The 23,217-nt window shown below is 31.4% G+C and overlaps 4 protein-coding genes across 4 annotated transcripts; 1 reads left to right on the top strand and 3 right to left on the bottom strand.

The window, feature by feature from the left end:
- The first annotated feature begins 1,880 nt into the window (after positions 1 to 1,880).
- LOC114191141 (homeobox-leucine zipper protein ATHB-22-like) lies at positions 1,881 to 3,448 on the top strand. The gene is made up of 3 exons (XM_028080350.1): positions 1,881 to 1,971; positions 2,497 to 2,819; positions 3,068 to 3,448. The coding sequence occupies exons 1-3, from the start codon at positions 1,881 to 1,883 to the stop codon at positions 3,305 to 3,307; spliced, it is 654 nt and encodes a 217-aa protein (XP_027936151.1). The 3' UTR covers positions 3,308 to 3,448.
- Positions 3,449 to 10,305: 6,857 nt separating this feature from the next.
- Positions 10,306 to 12,272, bottom strand: LOC114194793 (60S ribosomal protein L24). Its single transcript, XM_028085222.1, has 5 exons — positions 12,129 to 12,272; positions 11,506 to 11,581; positions 11,255 to 11,356; positions 10,848 to 10,996; positions 10,306 to 10,635 (listed from the first exon to the last, which is right to left on the bottom strand). Exons 1-5 carry the CDS (start codon positions 12,137 to 12,139, stop codon positions 10,479 to 10,481), a joined length of 495 nt encoding a protein of 164 aa, XP_027941023.1. The 5' UTR covers positions 12,140 to 12,272; the 3' UTR covers positions 10,306 to 10,478.
- A 1,031-nt stretch (positions 12,273 to 13,303) lies between these two features.
- Positions 13,304 to 16,758, bottom strand: LOC114195288 (sulfite exporter TauE/SafE family protein 4-like). The gene is made up of 12 exons (XM_028085711.1): positions 16,511 to 16,758; positions 16,282 to 16,441; positions 15,947 to 16,147; positions 15,747 to 15,808; positions 15,594 to 15,642; positions 15,333 to 15,388; positions 15,154 to 15,240; positions 15,018 to 15,068; positions 14,672 to 14,911; positions 14,491 to 14,584; positions 14,045 to 14,185; positions 13,304 to 13,953 (listed from the first exon to the last, which is right to left on the bottom strand). Exons 1-12 carry the CDS (start codon positions 16,667 to 16,669, stop codon positions 13,871 to 13,873), a joined length of 1,383 nt encoding a protein of 460 aa, XP_027941512.1. The 5' UTR covers positions 16,670 to 16,758; the 3' UTR covers positions 13,304 to 13,870.
- Positions 16,759 to 19,028: 2,270 nt separating this feature from the next.
- Positions 19,029 to 20,349, bottom strand: LOC114177331 (late embryogenesis abundant protein At3g53040-like). The gene is made up of 2 exons (XM_028062626.1): positions 19,559 to 20,349; positions 19,029 to 19,479 (listed from the first exon to the last, which is right to left on the bottom strand). The coding sequence occupies exons 1-2, from the start codon at positions 20,249 to 20,251 to the stop codon at positions 19,258 to 19,260; spliced, it is 915 nt and encodes a 304-aa protein (XP_027918427.1). The 5' UTR covers positions 20,252 to 20,349; the 3' UTR covers positions 19,029 to 19,257.
- Positions 20,350 to 23,217: the final 2,868 nt, after the last annotated feature.

Genomic DNA, 23,217 nt, shown 5'->3' with positions numbered 1-23,217 from the left:
TTAAAAAACTAATCATCCGGATTTTTCTTTAAATTAACTTTAAATAATTACATTTTATCCTATATTAATTTTAATTACGAGAGTAAAATTGTAATATTTTATTTTAATCAATGAAACTTTCTTTTTATCTATCATTCACAAATTTTGAAAAAACTTTTTCTTCGAATTCTTTCATTTTATAGGTCTTAAAGTAAATAACAGACATTTCTTTCCTTTTATCTTTTGAAATTGGTTAATATATATATATATATATATATATATATGGTTTCTATTTTGTTCAATTTTGTCATTATAGTTGTAATATATATATTTTTTTAATGAGGTTCCAATTTCCATCAATTTTGTTCAATTTGATTTTTTATTCTAATATTGTTTAAATAATTAATGGTAAAAAGAAGTAACGATCCCATGACACTCGTGATTTTTTTATTTTTTTTATTTTTATTTATTTGAAAAAAATGTCGTGTGTCAACCGAGCAACGTGTCACATGTTAGAATCAATATTTTATATTCAATTTTGTCGCTATATTTCATTATTTTGTCAATTTAGTCTCATTCTTGTTTAAAATTGAGCAAGCAATTTTGTCTCTCTGAAAATTGATGTTATAATGATGTTCTTAATAATTACATTTTTATTAAATAATTTTTTTAAGGTTACAATTAGTTTAAGATTAGAAAGAAAGTTTCAAGGATGAGAACTAACACCATTCATCTAAAATTTTAAAATTAGTCCTCATCTTTACAATTTTCCTTCCAATTTTAAATTAATTGTAACCCTAAGTCAAATAATTAATAAAAATATGAATGTTAATAAAAATATTGTTATAATATTTATATAAAAATCAAATTTGGTCTCAATTTATAGAGATACAAAATTGTTACATTTTAAAAAAGTTTGGACTAAATTGAATAAAAATAAGGAATATAGGAACCAAATTAAATATAAAACATTGACTTTCACACATAACTTGTTTTTATGTTGACACGTGGACATTTAAAAAAACTAAAAATAAATAAAAATAAAAACCAAATTAAACAAAATTAACAAAAAATAGAACTTAATCGAAAAAAGAATAATATTAAGAATAAAATGACAAAACTGAATAAAAATAAGTAGCAAATATATATTTTTAACCTTTCAAATTCATCCATTCATCATTCTTCAAATGAAATGCATCATTTGAAGTGAATTTTGATTAATTATTTCCCTTCATAATAAATTTTCATGATATTATTTTAACTTACTACATTTGCATAATTTTAAAATTACAAGAGTTATTGTAAAACAAATGATATAATAGTGATATATATATATTTATTTTATTTTTTTGAAACGGATGGCTTGAAGGGTATGAGTGGCCAGCTCAAGACATGGTTCCCCCTTTTCACACCTTGTCCTGACAAATCGTGGTCCCTTTCCGCAGTTCCCACCTTAACACAAGACATTGTTGCTCCCAATAGCAAGGAAGAACAACCTCACAATTTACAAAGGAAAACCTCACTCTAACCTTCCTCTTGGGTACGCCACTCACCGTAGCCCCGGATAGGTACAACTCTATATTACCACTGTCCTTCTGTTAAACATTACTTTGATTATTACTTTGATTTAGGAGTAACCAATGAAATAAATGCTCTGAATCTTATTTTCATAATGAAATCAAATTTATTACCTACAAGCATTGAGAAATTAAAGATCTCTTATTAGCTGGCACCCAAAAAGAGAAAGGAATATAGACAGCCTTTTGCCTCTCATAATACCAAGTCAGAACACACCTTTCCCTACGCGCCTACGTGGTCTAAGTTCATCCTCATACACTCAACCCATTAACCCATATAAGAGATCCTTCTGCACATGGATTTCAATGGAAGAACAAAAAGCTATGGATTGGCATTACACCACAAAACCATTTCTTCCTCACCCAGATACCTTAGGCTTCTTCTACAACTACAACAACAACAACCGTTATCCAGGTAATAAAACACCAACAAAACATAACTTCTTCCAAGGATTTATCTTCATCCTCAAATGTCAACTTGCTTTTCTTTTCTACTTCCCATGGTTTATCATTTTCATATCCAGTTAGCTTCCAACAACTTTTCAACCACCACATTTCGATATTTCTGAGTTTTGTAATAGTAACTTGAATCCCAAGTAATTGTCCCATTTTCTTGCTTTTCTGAAGAAGCTTAGCATAGGAAACATTGACAAAGACATATATATCTGAAAGCTGCACTTGTTTGTTGAGTTGGTATATTCAGCTAGGACAACCTCTGAAAGATCAATCCGACAGCCTAAATGTTATGTTTCAAAAGAGTACACTTATGTTTTCACAGATAGAATATTTATGTTATTTTAATCGTAAAATGGTTATTAACCCTAGCTAAAATGCTTTCGTTTATGTATTAGAGACAGCACTTTGTAATACTAAGAAGTGTAAATAGCTATAAACACCTTGCTGTTTTTCCAACATAACCCTTTTTGCTGCATATGTTCAGGAGTGGAAATGAAAGAAGCGACAATGTTGGAGACAGGAGAAGGTTCAATTCCGGCAATGTACAACGGAGGCAAAGAGAAGAAGAAGAGGTTAACAAGCAACCAGTTGGAGTTATTGGAGAGGAGCTTCCAGGAAGAAATAAAGTTAGACCCTGAAAGGAAGATGAAGCTTTCGAGGGAGCTAGGTCTTCAGCCTCGCCAAATCGCTGTTTGGTTCCAAAATAGACGTACGAGGTGGAAAACGAAGCAGCTTGAGCACTTATATGATGTTCTCAAGCACCAATATGATGTCATCTCCAGCGAAAAGCAGAAGCTTCAAGAAGAGGTACCTTTCAACTTCACTTTCACACACTCCCACACGCATTATAAAAACGTTTATACCCTTTATGTCCTTCTGTCTCTCCATGTACCTGTATGTAAACCATATATATTACTAGTTTATTCCAAAAAAACAATGACATGATTTTCAAACTTCATCTCTGAGATTAGGGTTTGTGTCATGAATAGAAATATGAAACTGCATTACTATTTTACGTTATGCAATGTTTTTTTGTGTGTTGTTGTTGTGAGCAGGTTATGAAGTTGAAGGCAATGCTGAGTAAAGAGCAAGGTTTTGGGACGTATTCCAGATATCAAGAAATATCTGGAGTAGAAACGGTAGAAAGCACTTCAGAGGGTCTAAGGGGTTCGAACAAGGGACAGGGAAAGAATAAGATTGAGCAGGTTGCAGATGAGGGGTTTTGTTGTTTGAGTGTGGAGGATTATAACACTGTTTCAGTGCCTTTCTGCCAGTGGCCTGTTGCACCTTATTAGCTATTATCCATGATTGATGTTCCAAAAGTATGAGCATTAGTATTAGTGTTTTTAGGTAGAAGATGATAACCTTTTTTCTGAATGACATTAGGATCTGTGCAGACATGTCTGGTTTGTAGTTATGATTCCTGAAAAAGCGAATCAGGGCATGCGTAATTTAACTTGTAGTTTAGTTTCAAGTAATTAATTGACTTGCATAGAGTCTTATTATCACCTACTATACCTACTTACTTCTATGGCTACCCCTTTATCTATCATACCACGTAGTTTAGAGTGACGAAGTTAGTGGCCACAAATCATGGTAAATTAGCTGCAATAAATAGCATTGCTTTCATATAATATAAGTGATTAACTACTATCTAATCATAAGTATTAATGCAATATATTTAATTATGTAATATATATATATATATATATATATATATATATATATATATATATATAGTTTTATTTTCATGGAAGTGTTTACGAAAATACTCAGCCTATAAATTATAATTTTTTTCAAAAATAAAATGGTAGGAATTGAATTTTCTCGTGTAAAATGTAATTATACAAAAGTGATCTTGACTCATATATATTGAAACTTTTGAAAGTTAACTAAAATTTAAAAAAAAAAAACTTCAATTAATTGAATCTATTTTTAGAGTTATATTAACTTCTATTAAATCATCTTCGTTAAATACTATTTTTTTTAGTGATATAACTAAGTTTTTACATTTTTACAGTTTTTCATAAAGGGAAATTTATTATCAATGAGATATAAGTTTTTTTATAAAAAAAAAACGATGCTACCTTCAATATAAAATTTTAATATATAAGATTTGTAGATTTTTTTCTTGAATATCATTTAATTTTTTCATTTCTACGAGACTTTTAATTTATATTTAAATTTTTACCAATTTCTACTCTTTTAAAGAATTCGTATACAACGATTATTTATATACCTCTAAAATGAAAAAAAGAAGAAGAGTGAATTAGATTGATTTGGAATAGCATGTAATTGGAGGTTTTATTTGTAGTCAGATTTAGAAAGATTAATTGCTAAAGTTGTTCGGCAAATTTTGATTCTGCCTTCAGAACCATATTAGTTTAGTAAGAAGAGTAAATATTAATTTGGATTCTGTACAGATTTTGATGTGTTGTTTCTACACCGAAGATCACTTATTTTTAGAGATGTTAAAATGGGTTGGAACTGTGAGTAATTTAGTTCACGACGGGTTCGGATCGGATTGGGTTGAAATTTTTTTATAAATTTCAATACGGATTGATTTTTGACCCGGTTCATCTAGAATCCGGCTCATCCAGGTTGAACCCGTGGTGAGCCGGGTTGGCTCACCAACCGGCAAATAAAAGGGTCACATAAGTGATTTTTTATTAAGTTGGGCTTTACATTTGGGTTATGTTAGATTTTTTTTAGCCAACACATAAATAATTTATATTTTTTTTATTTTGGTTGTATTTGGATTGTATTAAATTTTATTTAGATTTTAATTAGAATGGTAATTTAGTTTTGACTGAAAAAAAATTGTATGTTTTTTAATTAAGTGAACCCGTGAGTCAACTCGTTTAGCCCGCTAATCCGTAGTGGACCGAACCGGGTTCAAAAATCTTTTGGCTCGCTAAAATATGAACCAGGTTGGGTTAACTCACTAAATCATCAATCCGTGGTGGGTTGAGCCAAGTCAGGCCGGATTATCCATTTTGACAACTATTTTAAAGTTTTAAAATATAATAAAAGCTTTTTTCAAATACTAAAAGTAACGTTTTTTTAATGTTTAATAAAGAATAACACAAAAAAACTGGAACCGTTGAGCAACAATGACTATACCATAGTGTTGGGGACTTCAAGGTTATAACAAGGTGCAGGATGAACAGATATACAGATATTAGTTTTGATGTTCCAAATTTGATAAGTTTCTATCAAACTGTGTTTTTCCTTTCACACTTTTAACACAGACAGAAAATTTTATGCCAATCCTGCCATGTCAATTCAAGAAAAGTTGGTCAGGACACATGATCACTTTTACTTTTGTTGGTCACTATATCATTGAAGCTGAGTTTTCTATTCATGATTATTATATTTTATTTTGTGATATTTATGTGCTAAATATTATTTATTTTCTTCAGAAACATAGTGATTTCCCTTTTACTATTTACCTGTTTGTAACATCTGACACATTCTTTTACCATTTTGATCGACAAACAAATTCCTCTTCAGAGACACCAAGGAGATCAAACTAACTACAAAGTAGAAATAGCGAAAGAACACAAAATTAGATGTTTCCACACGTCATGCCTCGAAACAATTCAATATTTATTCATGATTTCAAATCACATTACAATATTTTTGGACCAACTTCAAAAATCCTTATAAGACAAATTTATGTGTGATTTAAAATAAAGTTAGGACTTAATTAAGTAAAGAAATATTAAAAAACAAATAAATAGTTGTTTTCAATATAAACATTTCAAAAATTTGAACCTATGTCCTGACAGTTAAATTTGTTCTGACCAACAATATAGAGTATATTAGAAGAAAAACATTAAAAAGTGTATTATTGTTAGCACTTCTATATAAATATTGTTGTGCATTGTGGATATTACAAAAGAAATCTAGTTCTACATATTGGTTCATTTCCATACTTTCAAAAATTTATAGGCAATGACTCTCCATTATCTTTAAACTGAGTAGTAGAAGATTCTCTTTATATAAAATCATGTGTAAAGGTCATTCAATTTATGTGGAAGTTTTACACTTTTATATGGGCTAAAACAGATAGCAGAGTTTTCACCAAGTTTGTTTGGAAATAGATATGTCCAGTAACCTATATTAAAGGACTAGAATAGGAAAAATAAGGGTAGTCAAGGTAATGCGTACTTAGTGCGTGTTTGGATCTCCGTCTGGATCCACGTCGTTTGATTTTAAAATTAATTAAAAAGTAAAAAAATTATATTAAATGAGAAACGACTAATTTTTATATTTGCGCTGAAAAATTGATTTATCTGAAATCGATTCTAAAACATTGAACCAAACACATCCTTAGTCTGTGTTAGAATAGAAAAAAACACAAAAGAAAGTTTAGCTAAAAATGCAAGCGTGATTATTCTTTTTTTTTTTTCTTTATCTAAAACTACTTGGTACTTTCACACATATATACGTGAATTCATAAAAGAATATCAAATAAAAAAATTACTTTAATATCATTGAATCGTTAGTTAAGAAATTCTATATTTAAAATTCAATTATTTGCTTATATCTTTTATATCATAATGATTAGCAATGACAATTATTATCATTATGTTTTAATCCTTGCAAATTAAAAGTTTTAGTTACCAATTTATAGAAAATATTATCTACCAAAAAGTTATCTATCAATTAAAATTTTTAGAAAAAATGACAAAAAAAAATCTTTTCTTACAAATTTTTTTAACAAATTTACAAAAAAAAATGTAATATAAAAAATTCTAATAATGAATTACAATTATTATTATATTGTTAATTTTGTTGCTACAAAAATATTAATACACATAATAGTAAGAAAATAAAATGAAAGATAATAATAATAATAATAATATTAATTATTAGGTTTAATTACTCGTATGGTACCCACTTTGGTAGGAGTGTGTTAATTTGGTACCTGTCGAAAAAAAAGTGCCAATTGCGTCCCCACTTTTGAAAAAGTGCATCAATCAGGTCCCTTTCAGAAAAAAATAATTAACGCCGTTAACGGCAAGCCACGTGTCACTCTCACGTTTTTTTAATTTTTTTAATTTTTTTTAATTTTTTTTTTAATGTTTTTTGTAAAAAATTTTTGTTGCCACGTGTCAAATCCATGTTTTGACACGTGGCAATGTCAGTGCCATGTGGCAGGATAATGCCACGTGTGACAACTGTCATTGTACTAATTCCAATTTAGTATCCATATGTACCTGATTGTTTCAATTTAGTCCCCACTTTTGTGCCTTTAGTTCAATTTTATCCCAATGTTTTTAAATAATTGAAGATTTTTTAAGTCAATTTTTTATAAGATTAAAAGTAATTAAGCATAAATATTTTTACAACATTAAGTACTATGATATTTATATTAAAATTTAGTTGTACAAAAAATGTTATACTAATAGAACAATATAATCATCTACTTTTTTTTTTCAAAGTAAAACAATATTGTTTCTGTCGAATTCAAGACCAAATCTATTATTTGTATAAATGTTATACTAATATTTTTTTATTAAAAATAACTTTTTAGCATATTATGTTATTGTATATTATTAACCCATATCTTGTCAATGTATTCTTTGACCACTAAATTTTAAGATAAATATAAGTACTTAATTTTGTAAAAATAATTATACTTAATTAGTATTAATCTTATAGAAAAATGAATTAAAAAATATACTTCAATTATTAAAAAAAATTGGGACAAAATTGAACCAAAAAGACAAAAGTGGGTACTAAATTGAAACAATCAAGTACATATGGGTACTAAATTGAAATAAGTACAATGACAGTTGTCACACGTGGCATTATCCTGGCACGTGGCACTGACATTGCCACGTGTCAAAATAGGGACTTGACACGTGGCAACAAAATTTTTTTACAAAAAAAAATTAAAAAAAATTAAAATAAAAAATAAAAAAAAAATTAAAAAAATGTGAGAGTGACACGTGGCCTGCCGTTAACGGCGTTAATTATTTTTTTCTGAAAGGGACCTGATTGATGCACTTTTTCAAAAATGGGGACGCAATTGACACTTTTTTTCGGCGGGTACCAAATTGACACACTCCTACTAAAGTGGGTACCATCCGAATAATTAAACCTAATTATTATTATTACGATTGTCATAATAATTCAAGTATTTATAATTTAATAGAACCATTCGTCCAATCTTTATTAAAATGATCTACTAGTTGGAAATATTATTTTTCTGTATTATTATTATAATCTAAGTTATTAGTATTATTATTATTATTATAATAAGAATATTAATAGACATACAGTACAAACACCAATTTTATACTTTAACTAATAATTGTAGTAATTTAATCGAAATATTGTACTAGTTTAAAGTGTGATGGTATTAAAAGTTAATTGAGGACACCATATGCCTCCATCAAGTTTACTCACTTTAAAGTTGTATCAGGTCTAGTAATTCTCACATACTGCTCTCATATCATAAATGTCTCAGTTGAGACCCTTAAAAAATTGAATTATTTAATAAACTATTTCAACTTAATCAATGAGATTTTTGGTCCACATGTATTGTGGTGGTGGGCTTAGTACTGTTTGGGCCGTTAGACCTGATGGTTAAGTAATCTTAAGCCCTATTTCACACTTAAGCCGAAGGAGACCATACCAAGGATTATGCAAGAATGTTACAAAATTATTAAAAGACCAGTAACTGTCAATTAAGGAGACTTGAAGAGGAAATAAGGGGTTGAGAAGTTAAGGGAATGTGCTCTGACTAGAACATTTATAAATATATTAATAATCATATTTTTCATATTATCATAAGGTTAATGATGATTATTGAAGTTTCTAAAACCTATTAATGGTTATGTAGTGTTTGAATGCGTTACAGTTAACATATTGATTTAAATATAAATTTAATTCATAATTATACTAATCTAACCAAAATATTAGGGAGGTTTAAAATGAATGTACAGGATATAGAGGTGTGTATCTTTTATCTTTTGTTCCACTTATTTTATAATTATTACAAATACAAAATTCTTGATTCAGTATTTTATAATTATAATCTTTAAAGTTCTTTTATAATTTTGAATTGAAACTTCATCCATAACTTATGTAAAAGAATTTTATATATATTTTCATCTAAGACCAATTAATATTTGCAAAATGTATGGCATTTTCAAACCTTATAAAATCAGATGACAAAGTAAATGAGTCTAAATTCCTTTTATTTTCGCCTCTCAAATTCAACCCTAAATTCTTTCTACTTATTGTCAGAACAATAATGCAGAGATAAACCCATGAAATCCTTGCCGTCATGTTCAAAGAGACAAATAAAAGAGACAAACTCGTTCTATATATACATGGAATGCATAAAAAGACAATCTGGAAATTATAGTCTGGCATTACCAGGATAGCCCGTCAAAAAAAACAATTAGGAAATTTAAGTAGAATTCTATTCAATTTCCATGTCAAACCCTGGTTAAAAGGTTCTAAATCTATCCCTTATTACCAAAAGATTTTAAAATTGAACTTCTAGTTAGTTAAGGGTGACAATCTTAAAAATTAAAAGAATGTATACACACTTACAGGTCAATAAAGGAAGTTTTATTGAGAAGATATAACACTAATAAAACCTTAGTCCAACCATATAAGACATTAACATTACTCTTAAATCCAAAACTTTAAAAATAATAAATTTATGGATATTTATTTTTATACAATGCTCTACTTTCTTATTTCTATTTAATGTAAGAACTTAAACTCAGTGACGATACAAACTAGCCATACAGAAAAGAGATTATCGACCAAAGATGAAATAGGAGTTTTCTGTACCCATATCAGGATTTCATTGCAATGTATCAATTTAACTATTTTCAACAACTTTTTAAGCATATACTTTAAAACATACCCAGTAACATCTTCAATTTGACCAAAGATCTTAGCTTACCAAAACGAAGACAAAACTAGATAGTATGAATAGGAGTTTTCTTTGGTAAAAGCATAAGCCCGTCATAACCAATAGCAGAAGAATTGTCCATTGTTGAAGAAAAATGCTACATGAAAGACAAACGTATTGCGAGCAATAGGTCACCGTTGAATAACAAAGATGTAGGCACTGTGCGTGTTTAAAAAGATAACAGTTGCTTCGAATCAAAATTAGGCGCATACAACGCAAATCAGGCACTATGCGCAGTGAAATCGATTGGAAGCTTCAAATAAAGAACATAAGTGCAAAAGATAAGTAGCCAAGTACAGACACAAAAACACGATCCAACAAAAACAGCTAGTTAAAGGACGACTAACGTGAATAAGGCGAAAGGGGAATGCATTAAATAACTAGGTACTTTCTGAAGCTCCAAACAAAGGTTTAATTAAACAGTAAAATAAAAGATTAATGATGCAAATTAAATATCAGTACAGAAGTTTGAAAACAACACTATTTAAATTGTAGCAAAAATAGGAACAAAACTTAAAAGCTCAGCGCTTTCCGCCTCCACCACCGAGTTTGGGACCTTTAGGCATGGCACCCTTGGAAACATTGCCTTTACCTCCTGCTTTTTGTGACTTAGCTGCAACTTCGGCTTTCTTAGCCTTCTTCTCATCCTTTGTCTTTTTGATCCTCTCCTTAATTTCACTGCACCACAACATCCAAGATTCAGACACATGTGCAATCCACATTTAAAAGTAAAAGAAATGTTAAAATGCAAGGTTCTGAGACAGAACTGCAGTGAGAGGTGCACAGAGAGTAAAGTGTAATTAAATAGATGATCAGAAAATAAATGACTAAGAATGTGATTTATGCACACATCTAACGGAATGAAGAGGCAGAAATTAACAAAAACACACCGAAGGGCAGCTTCCCTAGCTGCGTCTCTAACTTCTGGCTTTTCAGTTCTCTTCTTCTGGATAACTTCCAAAGTGGCACCAACAATGGACCTAGAGTAAGGCTTCTTGGCAGCGCGTCTCCTCTTCTTCACAGCTTCTTGAGCAATGTCCTACACATTCCATTCACACAAGTAATTGAATCAAATGCACGCAACAATTGAGGAATGCTTAGCACAGTAATCTGTTTACATGTTAAATTAGAATAACTATGCACTAGGCAAAATCAGATAATCAAATTCAGTAAAAAAACCAACATCTTCATTCCTAAACCGGCTCATCAATGCCAAGGGAAATTCTTATTTAAAAATTTCAGGATCTCTATATTGATTAACTGTTGCATATTTCAGAAATTTAAATTGAATAAATACCTTCTTGTGTTGCTTCCTGTACATTGCAGTCCAGGTAAGCTTTGATGGCTTCAAGCGGTTGTGGAAATACCTCTTGCATTTGGAATTGGCAAAGAGGAAAACCTGAAGATTCCACAAACAAATACCCACTTTTCAAAATCATAACAAACAACAAACAAAAACCGTCACAACTAATAACCTTTAAGTCACATTAACCAGATTGAAATAATGTGAAAAATCGACCCTAAATTCAACGAGACATCATATGTCACCTGAGAATCACCACGAACAAATCTAATGCCTTTTCCTGGGTAAATCTTGGCACCACTGAATCTGCACAGTTCAGTTCTGATACAGGAATACAAAATATTAGTAACTCATGGTCACCTATGAAAAATAATTATCCATAGTTCAAATATAACGGGTAAGACACTGAGTAGTTAGCTGAAACTATGTTCAACAATCTACAAGAATTATGCGTCTGAACTTTTTACAAAAGCTGCTTCAAAAAAGGAACACATTCTCCAACATGTTTTTAAAACCTATTGATGTCTCTAAATATCATAAGAGCTCAAACAGAAACAAAGATTAAAGAAGCATCAGCTCATCGAAAATTATTCCGCACAATATGCTTTCCAACGAAAGAACAATCACATACTTATACAACGAAAACAGATTCAAAACCAGTGAAACAAATTGAGAGTGGAAAAAGTAAACCTAAGAAACTGGAAAAAAAAAAAGAAAAAACGAGATTAACTAAAACAAACAACTATTTTAGAGTACAGACAAGTGTATGCATCCGAACACAAGACTTTTAGAAGAAAGTAATTGCTATGAGATCCTACGAAAGGAGTTAAAGGAACAAGAAGAAGAAGAAAGAGTCATGAAAACGCACTTGAGGACCATGGCTGCTGCTTCAGGTGTGGCTGCTCAGTGTAAACCCTAAAACCTAATTCTCCCTGATTCTCTCTATACCCCGAATATAAAACCATATAAATGCATTCCTGGGCCCAATGTAAAGTATTTGGGCCCAAAGTAAACAGCCTAGTCCTAATGAATCTTTATTTTAGCAATTGGGCTACGCCAATGAGCCCATATGAAAGGTAAGAAAACGGACGCAGATAATAAATAAATAAATAAATTAGAAAATAAAACAAAACAATTAATGAAAGAGACTGAACAGAACAAACTTCTCCCCAAAAGATTTTCATTAGATTGAAATCTGATTAATTTTTTTATTTAAAAGCAAAAGTCCAAATACCATGCATACAAAATTGTACCACTGAATGGCTGAATAATTGGTAGGGTTTAGAATCATCAGGACAATTGCGTGCAGAAGCACATCATTTTCATCTATTAAGTTTTGATGAGTAAAAAAACTTGATTTAAACATATTATTGGTGATTAGAAATACAATTAAAATAAAAAAACTTTAACCTTAAAAGATAATCTTAATTAACTTTATTAATAACTTTAAAAACTAATTTACCGATATGTTGTTAGATTTAGATATTATGAATGTTTAACCTGATTCAATTTAATCGAATCTAAATAAATTAAATTAAATTAAATAACACTAAATTAACCTTTGTATTACTAATTATTATGCATGGGTTATAACTTATAATGATGCTTTTAATATTTTTTTTTCATATTTATATAGCATGACAGTCCAGTAATTAAATCATTCCTACTTGACTTTTTTATAATAATAAAAGTAAAATTGAAGCTTAAACACTTCATTACAAGATTGATCATTTTAAGATTTTAAAAATACTTAAATTTTCTTTTAGAAACAGTTTTGACTCCAAATGTCCTAGTTCAATTAAGTTTAGTCAAGTATATATGTCTTCTTATTGGATTATGATTCAATGGGCTAAATAATGAATCTAACTGTACCTTTTTAAGAAAATTACAAAAAATCAAACAGTATTAACCTCAAGTCAAGTTCACCTACATCACACAGCGCGGTAAAGTAACCTTTTAAAAAAAGTACAAAATCAAGATAATAATTGTTTTTTGATAAATTGTTTTCAATCGATTTAATTTTACAGCAATCATATAATAACTTTAGTTATACAATTATAGAGACAAATTCTCGGAACTACTCCTTCAGAAGCAAACCTTTCAACCTTAAACCAACCGATGGACATGTGAAGATCCGATGCTAAAGAAATAAAAAATCCTTCATATGTTTTGCCATCAGTCAGTCGCATAACATAACTCAACCACAAACTGATTTTCTCAAAGGGAAGAACCATCAAGCCTTATTTATTACACAGAGGAAAGGAACTTCCGATGGTCAACCAAACATTGACCAAGATTCCTGAAAGTTGTTGTCTTACCCTGAATGTACAAGCTTTTTCCATACCGAGTCTAGAACTGAATGGAGGCTCAAAAGAAACTTAAAAAAATATACATATCAAACAAATGTTGCACTGCAATGAGAGAGTGTTAGCCAGTAGCTAACATTCAACTACAAACAGTGTGAAACACAAGGGAGGGCAAGCTACCATTATTTGATACTTGAAGAGGAATGACCAGACATTGAACAACATTCATGAATGAATTTCCAACCATTTTTTACAGACTCCAACAATGTTGTCTTCGTTTGCCACCTGATGTACACTACATGAATCACTGACTGCTGCAGAAGTCTAAAAAACCCATGAACTCATGCTCTTGGATCATTTTAACGCTCTTGTCAATACCTACCACGCCTGAAAGGAAAAGGGTCAACTATTATAGTTGAACATTGCACAAAACCTTATATATAAATCAGCAAATGCCTTTGAATTTGAATAGATTTACCCATGGTGAGAGCGCTAGCAAAAATGACCCCTGAGAGGATGAATACAATGATTGAGGCTCTCTTGAGAATTTCCATCAATTTTCTTACAAAATACTGTCCCCAAAAGCCAGCCAGAACAGACACTGCAGTGAGGTATAACGCTACAAAAGAAATGTGACAATACATTAAGAATAGAAGCATAGAGCAGATCAGATCATTTTCACTATAGGGTATTATTTTAGTATGTGTTCAAGCTCTAGTTAAAAAGAAGCCTTTTTGAAAAGGAAGCCGAGTGAAAAATGGATAGTAAACATAGCATATGGTGGACCACAACATGTAACCATCTTTGCCTGCTAATTTCCACATGAACCTGTCACTTCATCAACTCTTAAATGGTAGGGAGTGAAAGTTTAAAGGCAAGAGAGATTGCAAAGAGATGTAAGCTTCAAAATATTATGACAATTACCATAAGGAATGGGGAACCTCTTGAGAAGGTAGAATTCCACCACAGACAAAGATGATGAAAACATCATCACAAATGTTGCTGTTGCACTAGCAACCTGTAAGATGAACAGAAATATGTCCTTGGAAGTTAAGTTGTTTCAACATTATTGTCAATCAAACCGTCTCTTGCATATGCAACTTACCTGAGGGATGACACCAATCTCGATGAGCAGAGGGCCCAAAATGAATCCACCTCCAGAACCAAGTAGGCCTCCCACAGTGCCTCCTAGAATGCCACACAGTGCACAAAATAAAATGTGCAGAACAGTCCATTCAATTGATGCCTCACAGATGGATTCCATGTTTCCTGTGCTCATTCTCTCTTTATGATCCCTGTACAACTTCGCTGCTTCATAGCCAAATACCAAAAGTGCAATAGGAAACTGAAACAGAAAGAAGAAAGGTGCATGTCAATACGTTTGATTTGACCCCACTGCATAGAAAGTTAAGTAACAAGTTGTGCTCGTGTAATTGATGCTCCCATTGTACCTGTAAGCTGAAAAGCACCCAATACCATTCACTGCAGACCTCTACAGTATTCTGCAGATCCACAACAAATAGACTTAAAACAAAGAAATAATAAGTGAACAGATTTGTGATGCGAATTGGAGAGAGGGGGACTTGCCTTGATCACTTGAAGTAGTAGGAAAGAAACCCAAACGACCATTAGTACCAAAATCCTTTTCCACTTGAGATTGAAACAAAAAATTTGCTGAGGTGTTGTTCATGGGAGAGAACAAAAAAAAGTCAGGTTTCTCCTCATCACCTACTATGACTCAATGAAAAACTGTGACTTTTGCATACCATTGGTGACTTCTCTTCTTTAGGAATCAACTGCTCATATTCTGTATCAATTAGAACTGCGCACAAAATGAAATATCTTCATTTTAAGAAGCTATATAGACAGGACACCCTTGACAGAAAAACTATTTCTTATTTTAAAATTTTATAACTTTTATGTACTGATTAATTTGAAAATGAATGAATTACTACACGGTAAAAAAATGGCTCCTAGTAAATCCCAAATAAAGTGGAAACCAAAGTATATAATCAATCTTTACTTACGTTCACCGTGAGAACTAACGAAAGTTGCTTTTTGTCTGGCCATTTCCTTCTGCAATTACAAAACACAAACAATAGGGAGATAGACTTAATGAGTTTGCCTCTGTTAAATGATTCCGTTGAAGAACCGCGATCTCTCAAGTGGTGAAACTTTACCTTGATAAGAGTCTCTTCCCTCCACATCTGAGTTCCCTTAAAGAAAGACCTTGAAGAGGTACCTGTGAAAAGGTAAAAGAACATTTTCCACCATTTTTCAGAAGAGACCAACGAAGAACTGATTCATCCAAAGCATGGTTTGTTTTATAAGTAAACTTTTCTGCTAAAATGAATGACATGAGAGAGAGAGAGAGAGAGACCAACGAAGAGAATAATGATAAGGACAGTGATGAGCCAGTAGGGGAAGACAACACTGAGCGCTACACCAACAGTTATACCAAGCATGAGCATGGGCTGAAAAATAAGTCCCAGATCATAGTCTATTATAGGCACCTCTTTGGTTGGGTGAGGCACTCTCAGGTTATACCAAACAGAAGCTGTTGACGCCCCCATTATCATACCTGAAAACAAACAAGTCAACAATATCACACTCGGTCACAAAACAAGAACCAAAAAGCCTAAGACTGTGACGACAAGTTAGTTCTCACATGTGACAACGTGAAAGAATAAACGAGAGAGCGAAAAAAGTTATTACATTTAGAGAGAGCAGCAGCAGACTTGGTATCAAACCCCACAATCAGAGTGAGCATGGGAACGAAAATGCCTCCCCCACCTATCCCTCCAACGGTTCCAAAAGCTGATCCCAGAAACCCGATAACCGTGGCCAACGCAACTCTCCACCCCACCTTCAATTCCTGCACCCCCAACAAAGAAAGCATCAGTCTTTTTTAGCGTGACAGAGAAGAGATGAAGGTGTGACATACAGGCCAAACTTTATCGTTTTCGGATCCATGATTGAGAGAGGGAGGAGACAATGACGCATAATGTTTGAAGTCGTAGGTTCCGGCGAGGAACAGCGCAAAGAGAAGCGCGACGGCAGAGAAAGAAAATAGGAGGTAGATAACGACGAGTTTCGTGGACATTGGTGGCGGCCAATGCAAAGATTTTGGGAAACCAAAAAATAACAACCTTGAAAGAGATCGATAGATGTATATACATATATAGATATTAGATAATCACGTTGTGGCTTGCGTCTTAGGGTGTTCTCCACCAAAACTACACAACACCAGAGTAGCCACACATGACATCATTGCTCTTTCGCTAATTTTTTTTTCTTAAAAATGTTAATAATTTTTACTAATGGAACTGTCTCGTTTAATAATTGATCAACAAAAGTACACAAAACATACACGGTATGAGCTTTGTTTAAACAATATAATTGTTACAGAGATGAAATAGTATGTTGAGTGCAATGCCAAACTTTCTAATCATTGCACTTGTAATCATTTGTAGCAAAAAGAATATTTAACTATCAACATCTTCTCTTCTTTATGAAAGGACGTGGATTATATATACGGTAAAGGTTTATCTTATATAAATTTTAATAGATATATTTCTTTAAGAATATAAAAGTTATTAAATTATTTTTATTAACTTAAACTATAATTTTTAATCGGTAATCATAATATTTAGCTATTTTTTTATCAAATATTTTCTATTAAAATTGTGTTTAGTCTTAATTTAAAGGTTTAACTTAGTTAGTTGAACTAGGTCTTGAGTGGTTATAATCTTATAAAAGAATATATGTTTAGTCTTAAAATATTGAATGTGATTCATTAATTCATCACACTAATACTAGAGTAGAAAATAATCATGTCTTTACTGGAACCAAAAGAATTTACTTACATTTACCATTGAAGTTAAGACAGCAGTTAATAACGTCCTTTTGAAATTGAAATTGATAGATCGATGAGTTTCACTTCTTACGAGCCTAAGATATAAAGTTCCATTGAATGAGATAAAAAGTGTTTTTTTTTTTTTTGAAAAATAATATTTTAACAATTAAAACTTTTGATAATTTTATCTTCCAATTTGTGTGTCATTCTTTAAGTAATTTCGTTATCTCATATCGTAAATAAGAAAAAATTGTTAAAATTTAGTTAAAGTTAAAATTTAGTTGTCAACGTAACTTATTATTATAGTAACTTAAAATTTTGATTTTGTCCTAAAACAAATCGAGTTCAATGTGATACTAGTTAAATAGCATTAATTAAACCCTTTTTATAGATCACATAACAATCTTTACTTCTATTGATCATCTACTTTTCCTAATTTACCATTGGTTAAGGCAACTGATAAATAATATTATTGAAGAAGGAGAAAATGTATGTGATTTGATCTTGTTTGCTTCAGCTTTGAAGTAGAATGAGTAATTCACAGATTTTCATTAACTTATGCTTAAAATTATGTTAGATTATATCAATCATAAAAGAACAATAAAGAATAAAATGCAGAAACGTATCAAAATGCATAAAATGAAAAATTGGTATCTGAATATCACCTTTAATCTTTGAAATGTGTGTGAGAAATATGCTATCTTGTGGTAGGTTATTCTAACCTATCTGATATATTTTAACGTCATAATAAAAATATCGAAACTTGTTAATAAATTTATATCTTAATTATAAAGGATAGAATCTCTCAACAAATTATTGAATAATATAATAATATCAAGTACCATTAACCTAAAAACTCAATAATTATTTATTATCCATAACGTACAATATAATTATACTAAAAATTAAAAAGTAATATAATTTATTAATTAATATTAAACTATAATAATAATAATAATAAATAATGATTTTATATAATAAAATTATATAAAATACAACAAATTCATCCCTCTCTTAATGAGCCATTACGTTGTAAAATCAAAAGCACACTCCCATTCACGTTACCGAACGATGTGAACCGCAGGCACGTGATACTTTGCTTCAACCAACGAAAAAAAAGAACGTGAACACACCAAACGGTGCAATTCATGACCGAGAATTGTGGTTGGCTTAAGTTTTATTAAATGCAACTATACAATAATGAATGTCTATTTTTCTTTTAAAGAATTTATCCAAATTAAAAATGCTAACTTTTGCTATAGTATATTAAATTTGATGAATAGTTCTTGTTCGATATTTTTAGCCCGTTAATTTTAATAAGATATTTTTTGGTAATAAACTTTAATTTATTAATGTGAGTCCGTTTGTGTGAGCTTGACTCGTTAGCCTAAAAGCTCTATTTTGTAGGAACAGGAGGAAGAGAGAAATGTGAATAAAATGTGTGTTCTAGGCTGTTATGAAATAAATATTAACATTTTAGCTGAATTCAAAAGTAATGCAGCTTAAAAAGACTAAAAATTAACTCTTATTTATTTTGGAAATCTTTGAAATTGAAAGATCTCGTTGATCCGTAAATATGACATAGAAATGAATCACACCCGAATAAATTAAAATGAAAAGTGATCGAAACATTTTATTTAAATGTATATATTGAAAACGAAAACGAGTGTGCATACACACATTCTGAAACCAGAGAGTGCATATCCTATACAGAAGTGGAGACGAGTTGTTATTGGAATGAAACCACAACAACTTCAAATATCTTTATTACAAAACACACTATTATTGCTACTATATATTATTATACTTCATCCATATCACACACATACACAGCTTCACATTTTCTCCCTACGACGCTCCACACGAAGGACCCCTTCTTCCTCCATCTCGCCGCCCAAGGCCCTCTCCGCCGCTTTCATCGCATCCGCCACCGCTCCCGGCCGCGACTCCTCCATTTTTATCACCAATTTCTCTCCTCCGTGCCCCGTTCCATAGTCCTTATCCTGCACCCTCACCTCTTCCATTCTCCGCCTCGTATCCTCCGCCGTTCCACTCACCTGTTCAAGGAAGAAACAATGAATAAATAGTAACCAACTCAATAACTCAACACAACGACTCTTGGAAGTTGAAGTTAACCTTTGTTTCATCTCTGGTGCCGGAGAAGTAGCCCATAGCTCTTTTAGCAGCATCAGCAGCAGAGTCCTTCAACTCCCCAAGCTTCCCCGTTGCAGTGTCCTTCCCTTCCTTAGCCTTCTCAGCAGTATAATCCTTGTACTCCGAAGCTTTCTGCAACGTAGCATCTTTAGCTTCCCTTGCCTTATCCGCAGCATAGTCCTTGCTCTCTTTTGCTTTCTGAGTCGCAAAGTCCGTGTACTCCCCCGCCTTCTGCACCGTTGCATCCTTCGTTTCCTTCGCCTTCTGAGTCGCATAATCTGCATATTCCCCCATCTTCGACCCACCCTGCTCCTTCGTCACCCTCTCTCTGCACGAATCATAAGCCCCTGGCGAGGTCTCAGGGTGAGGCTTCCCAACCACGGCCTCCTTGGCGGCTCTGAACATGGAACCTATCACACCGGGTCTATTCTCGCTGTACCGTTGCTGCTCTTTGAATGCGGTGCTACTGTTGTCCCTCATTCTGTTAACATCCTCCAGATCCTTCGCGGCGAGCTTCGCCGCTGCTTCTGCTCGTGCTTGCTTAAAGTTGGCCTCCGAGTGAAGGTCGAAGTTCTCGTCGCGCTCCTGCGCTCTGTTGATATCGCCGATGTCTTTGGCGGCCAGTTTGGCTGCTGCCTCCGCTCTGTCTCCCTTGAATTGCTGTCCCGACGCCATCGATCTTACGCGTTGATTGTACGATGTTGTTTCGAGTGTTAAGCTGGTTGAGTTGTGTTTGAATGAACTGGTGTAAGTGGTGATGAATGCACAACCATGCGCGAACATATATATATGGTTTTGAAGCGCAAAACGTTAAGGGGAGAACGACACGTGGATGGACAGGAGGCATTGAAGTATGACACGTAGCCTGTGATGCATGTATATATTCTTTCGAACCGTCTCGTACCTCCATATCTATCACAAAATCATCTGACACGTGTCCAGCAACGTGGCGTCTCTTTCACTCGTGGAGGACTCTCTCGACCATGCCATTTTCCACTCTTTTTGTGCCTATTTGCTTTTAATTAATTAATTTTAGTATAGTAAAATTAATGATTATATTAAATATTAACAATAATAATTAACTAAGGCTGGTTAAGGTGAGGTGTAACATTAACTGTATAAATTAATAATGACATTGATTTTTCATTTTGAGAATTTTTGTCCTGATTGAATATAATTTATTCTTTAAATAAACTAATTCTTCTAATTTGCTGAGATTCCTCTTAAATTTTGCTCCACCATCTTTTGTAAAGTTAAATATCTAAGTTAAGGAATTTATTTGGATTGTATTTCACAACTTATTTATTATTATGGAGCGGTAGAGCACCTTAAGCCACATATGCAGGTTTCATTAAGTATTGTAACTACGGATGGCATCGGGTCGGATACGGATAGTGTCTACCCGCAATTCGATTTCTAAAAAAGAAATTTGTCCGCTACTTATCCGTTTACTCGTCGGGTATCCGTTTAAAAAATATCTACGGATATTTTTAAAATCTACGGGTACCCGTGGATACTCGATACCCGCAAATATTTTAAAAAAAATATTTTATAAAATTTTTAATATAAAATTATAAAAATAAAATATAAATAAAATAAAATTATAATTATAACTAAATTTGACATAATAAAATATACTGTTAATTTTAATTTTAATTAAATTTAACTTAATAAAATATAAATTAAATTTTAATTTTAATTTTTTGCGAGTAACATGTACCTGCGGGTACAAATAGTATGATACCCGTACCTGACCTGTTTATAAGCGGATATTAAAATACCCGCTACTCGTGGGTAATAAATATTCGCGGATAATAACTATCCGTCGCGGATTATATCCGCAGATATCCGCAGACACGAATATTTTTGCCATCCTAATTGTAACATACAAATCTAGGTATGCTAAACTTTATATACTTAAGTTGTTGCATGTCTATGGCAAAATATTCAAGATGGTAATAATCTTATCCGATCTTATATCGGATGTAATCACAATAACAAATTAAATAGCAATAAAATATAATATTGGTTTGTATTTAAATAACATTTCATTATTATCATTATTATTAAATATCATTTAAATAAATTATACAAAATTTAATTTTTATTTATATTACTATCCTTTATATTATAGAAAATTTATATAAGATCTTAAAATTATAATTAATATTGTGGGTTTTAAGCCTAACTCAATCCCACAAAATCGGCTTGTAATGTGAGGTTTGCACCTCATAAGTGGGACAAAAAATTAGTGGATGGTCCGTTAGCAGTCCGATATCGGGTGGATCAGAATGTCCAAGAAAGTTGGCTAGGATAAGGTCTAACTTGACTCTGATACCATGTTAGAAGTGGGTTTTAAGTCTAACTCAACCTCACAAAACCGGTTTATAAGATGAGGTTTGCACCTCACTTGTATATTGTGAATTGGCCTTATTTCTAGTTGAAGTGGGACTTCCAACAAATATTTTAAATATACTTAAATAATTATTATTTAATTTTAATATCTTAATAAATAATATAATTTAAACCAATGTGTGAAATAGTTATACTATGTTATTGCATAAATCAGTTAACGAAATTAAATTTGAATGATATACTTACGTACCTTTTCTTAAAATTACAACTACCTGATATAACTTCTTTTAAACCTAATATTATGATTCAAATATTCTTTTTTATAAAAAAATATTTTTAATTATTATTATTATTATTATTATTATTATTATATATATATATATACATATATATATATATATATATATATATATATATATATATATATATATATATGTCTTATGAGGAGAAATTTAGAGATATAATTAGATTTTGAGTTTTCTTTTATGTCATATATGAGATTTTCATCCTATCCAGTTCCAAGACTAATAATTTAACTTTAAAACCGCTAATAAGTTTTGAGCGAAGAAACAATTTATATACGTTTTCTCTCTCTCGGTGCATGGGTGTGTGCGTGTGTCCGGAATATATGTTCTAGAATGAATATATTGAAAGAATTTTCCATATCCTATAGTATTGGAATTGTACTGCACAATGTATATTATACTCTGTTGTATTATGTTGAACTTGGAAGTTTGAATTCAACTGCATTGTATAATATTTGTTTCTGATTTATTAAATTACCTTTTCATTATAAAATGTTATTGCTGGATATTCAAGTGTGAGTTTTGTGAGAGAAATCTCACATAGATGAAAACTTACTTTGGGGCTTACTTTTAATATTATAAAAGGAGTCCAGTGTTTCCTTAGAAAACCATTCCAAAGTCTCTCCCATCTTATTTTTTTTTGCTTTATTTGTTTTAGTTGCGAGTACTTGTGCTAGTATTCTGATCTCCAACAAGTCTAAATACCATATTTAATAAAAATGAAAAAATTGAACATCATGTAAGAATGAAGACCCATAAATCTATTGATTTAAAGATTTTTGGTTTAAGAACATTGTTCAATGATTTTGCATCGTTTCTATATTCATAAAGTGATTATCAAGGGTTTTTCTCAATAATTATATGAGAACCAAGATATTGTCGTACTTGGATTATTTATTACATTCTTAAGTGAAAATTCGATTCTAACACTTTATTTATCGAATTGTCTTATCATGTTGTATTCAAGGGAATGGATCGTTT

Source organism: Vigna unguiculata, chromosome 1, assembly GCF_004118075.2.
Source record: "Vigna unguiculata cultivar IT97K-499-35 chromosome 1, ASM411807v1, whole genome shotgun sequence".
Taxonomy (NCBI): domain Eukaryota; kingdom Viridiplantae; phylum Streptophyta; class Magnoliopsida; order Fabales; family Fabaceae; genus Vigna; species Vigna unguiculata.
This window is presented reverse-complemented; position numbering and strand designations above follow the sequence as displayed.